General features: G+C 40.4%; 1 protein-coding gene across 1 annotated transcript in view; it reads left to right on the forward strand.

Annotated features, from left to right (window-relative positions):
• The first annotated feature begins 2,717 nt into the window (after positions 1-2,717).
• Positions 2,718-2,953, forward strand: part of LOC102258642 (THUMP domain-containing protein 3) — a 6,429-nt gene continuing 6,193 nt past the window's right edge. Inside the window, exon 1 of the mRNA XM_005856615.2 lies at positions 2,718-2,731. Within this exon, the coding sequence (XP_005856677.1) occupies positions 2,718-2,731 (14 nt within the window). The remainder of the gene's footprint in view (positions 2,732-2,953) is intronic.

Here is a 2,953-nt window from a genome sequence, read left to right on the forward strand (position 1 = left end):
TACCCGAACTCGAATTTCATGTGCCGGGCTTCTAGTTTTAAATAAGTAATACATAAATTCTCCTTGTGAAAAAAGAGAATTACATTTAAAGGGGACCAAAGTTTTGCCATCCTGGTGCTGCTTTTTGGGATATTGATTTTAAGCTAGTTATTAAGAAACAAGACTGAGAAAGAACCTTTAACCCTTCCCCTCTTTCCTGGCTAACAGATTCAGACAGAGCAACCTGCTTCAGGAAGGAGACCTTCGGCTGTCCCCTCAGCCTAATTTGAATTAAGTACGGTAGGTAGAGGGCTTCACACAGGGGCCTCAGATAACCCTGTGTTCCATGTTTCTGAGTTGCCTGGGAGGAACTTTTCTGCCATGTGTGTTCTGTTCTTCCTCAGCTCCCTGTAAATTGCCCATTCTCACTCTGACACCTCTTTCCCTTTTGTCCACTAGCTTTGCCTCACTGTCTTTGGCATTTCCGTGCTTATGTGAATTCCCCATGCATACTATATTTTCTCCTGTTAATGTGTCTCGTTGATTTTGTATTGGCCCAGCCAGAAGAACTAAAAGGTGGGAAGAAAAGTATTCATATTTTATAGTCCCCACACATTATAGCTAAGGACAAATCCCCTTCAAGCCCCACCCCATTCTCCCAGAGGAAATCTGGGTTATCAATTAGGTTAGCATCCTCTCAGTGCTTCTTTCAACATTTACCTATATTTACACATGTCCTTTAGGAAATATGTAATTTCATTCTGTAGTGCCCTTTATTTTCTTTTTACATAGAAAAATATATCTATAACTTGCTTTTTTGCCCAGCTGGATGCTGTGAAGAGCTATCCAGTTTGACACAGACCTACCACATTCTTTTAGCTGCCTCATACCACTGCATACATAGTTTGAATGTCCCCTTTCTTAGTCATTCATCTATTCGTGGTTCAGTTTTTCCAGTTTCTCCTTATGAGGAACTCTGCAATGGACATGCTTGTACATGTTTTCCTGTGCAAAATGTCAGTGTTTTGCAAAAGTAGACACTGATATCTGGAATTGCTGGATCATAATCTACTTGTACTTTTATTTTACTCAATATTGCTAAATTGCCCTTCAACATGGCTATATCAATTTAATATTCCCATTAGCAGTGTCTGCATGCTTTCCCACACCCATGTCAATATTTTATTAATGTGTTTCATTTTTGCCAATGTAATGGTTGAAAATTACCTCAGTGTTCTAAATATAATCAATTTTTCCCTGACTGGGTAGCTCAGTTGGTTAGAGTCTTGTCTACCTACTCTATGGTTTCAGGTTTGATCCCCAGTCAGGGCGCATACAAGAATGAATCAATGAATGCATAAGTAAGTGGAACAACAAATCAATGTTCTCTCTCCTCACCTTTCTCTCTCTCTCTAAAAATCAATAAATAAGCATTTAAAAATATATATAATCAATCAATTTTTCTTGATAATTGGTGAGGATCAGCTATCATATGTTCATTGGCCAATTGCATTTATTTTCCTATAAATAACTTATCCTATTATTTTTCCATATTTCCATTGGTTTGAGTATTTTTTTCTTTTTTCTTTTTTGTAAGAGTGCTCTATAGATCTAAATACTAGTCCTTTCTGTATGGTACATGTGGCAAATATTATCTCCTAATTTGTCACTTGTCTTTTAACTTTGCTTAAACATGTTGTTCGTGTTGTTGAAATTTATCAATCTTGTAACTTAGCTTATGATGCCTTTTGGAGTAGAGAAGTGTTACATGCTCTTCAAATATATCAGTCGCAACGGAGTCAAACTTATCGAATCCCTTTATGTCTTTTGCATTTAGGGTCTGGTTTATAATGACTTCGAGTTTCTCAATGTCATAAACATAGTCTCCTATATTTTTTTTCTGATATATTTAGGATTTTGTAGTTTATGGTTGGGTCTTTAATCTTTCCAGCATTTATTTTTTGAACAGTGTTAGGTAGAGAATCTAACTTTATTTTTACCAAACAAATGATCAATTGCTCTAATGCCATTTACTGAATTATTAGTATTTCCCTAACTTGGGTGAAGTAGCCATCTTCAGGAATCACCCACTAAAGGCACACACATAGAGTGCTGAAATAAGACAAATACCCAAGACTCATCTAAGTGAGCAGGATGTGTCTCTAAAATCAAAATTGTAACTTAGTTATTTTAGAGCCTGTATGGAATAATATATAGTAAAGGTGGGTTATGTTTATATACAGGAAGTATGTAAAAGGGGAAATTAAATAGTAAGAATTTGATCATGATTGTCTGGCATGGGAATAATCAATTCACAAGAGAAATACATAAAAATTCCCAGGCTTTTCTGTGACTTGAAAGTGTTATGCCCAGATTTCAAGATTCCCAAGAGCCCACCAGGGAGCCAGCCAGTCCGATGCAAAAGCAAAGAGTCCCTTATTTCAAACCCGGGCTTGGCTCCCCTACCCTCCTTACTGACGCAGCAGCAAGTGGCAGAGAGGGAGAAGCCTGATGGGACCAGGAGTTTTATAGAGGGGTGGAGTAAGGGCGGGAGAGGGGACTGTGGGCCCCGCTGATTGGCCAGGCGCAAGTCGGTGTCTCATTACACAGGATGTGGTCATAGTGATGGCATGCACTTCCCTTGATTATCATTGGTTAGTCCAGAGAAATCCTGGGTGTGGCTAGCAGAGGCTTCTTCCGGGAAGAAGCCTTTGCTGAGCACTTGGCCCTGCCCAAAAATGGAGGACCCAGGGTAAGATGGAGGGCGCAGTCCCCGCCCCTTCACTGAGAATGTGGGGAAGGGCGGGGGCCGCGTGTCCGCAGGTTTGAGATCTTGCCCTTTCAGCGGCCACAGAGGTGGACGCTGGAAATCTTGCTGAAGCTGGTCCGGCTTTTGACTGTCCAACCGTACTTGACGTTGTTCCAGGAGGTCAGGAACTTCACCTTGAACTTGTCCACCTCGCCCGGCTCCCCG

This window comes from Myotis brandtii, unplaced genomic scaffold (assembly GCF_000412655.1).
Source record: "Myotis brandtii unplaced genomic scaffold, ASM41265v1 scaffold1037, whole genome shotgun sequence".
Taxonomy (NCBI): domain Eukaryota; kingdom Metazoa; phylum Chordata; class Mammalia; order Chiroptera; family Vespertilionidae; genus Myotis; species Myotis brandtii.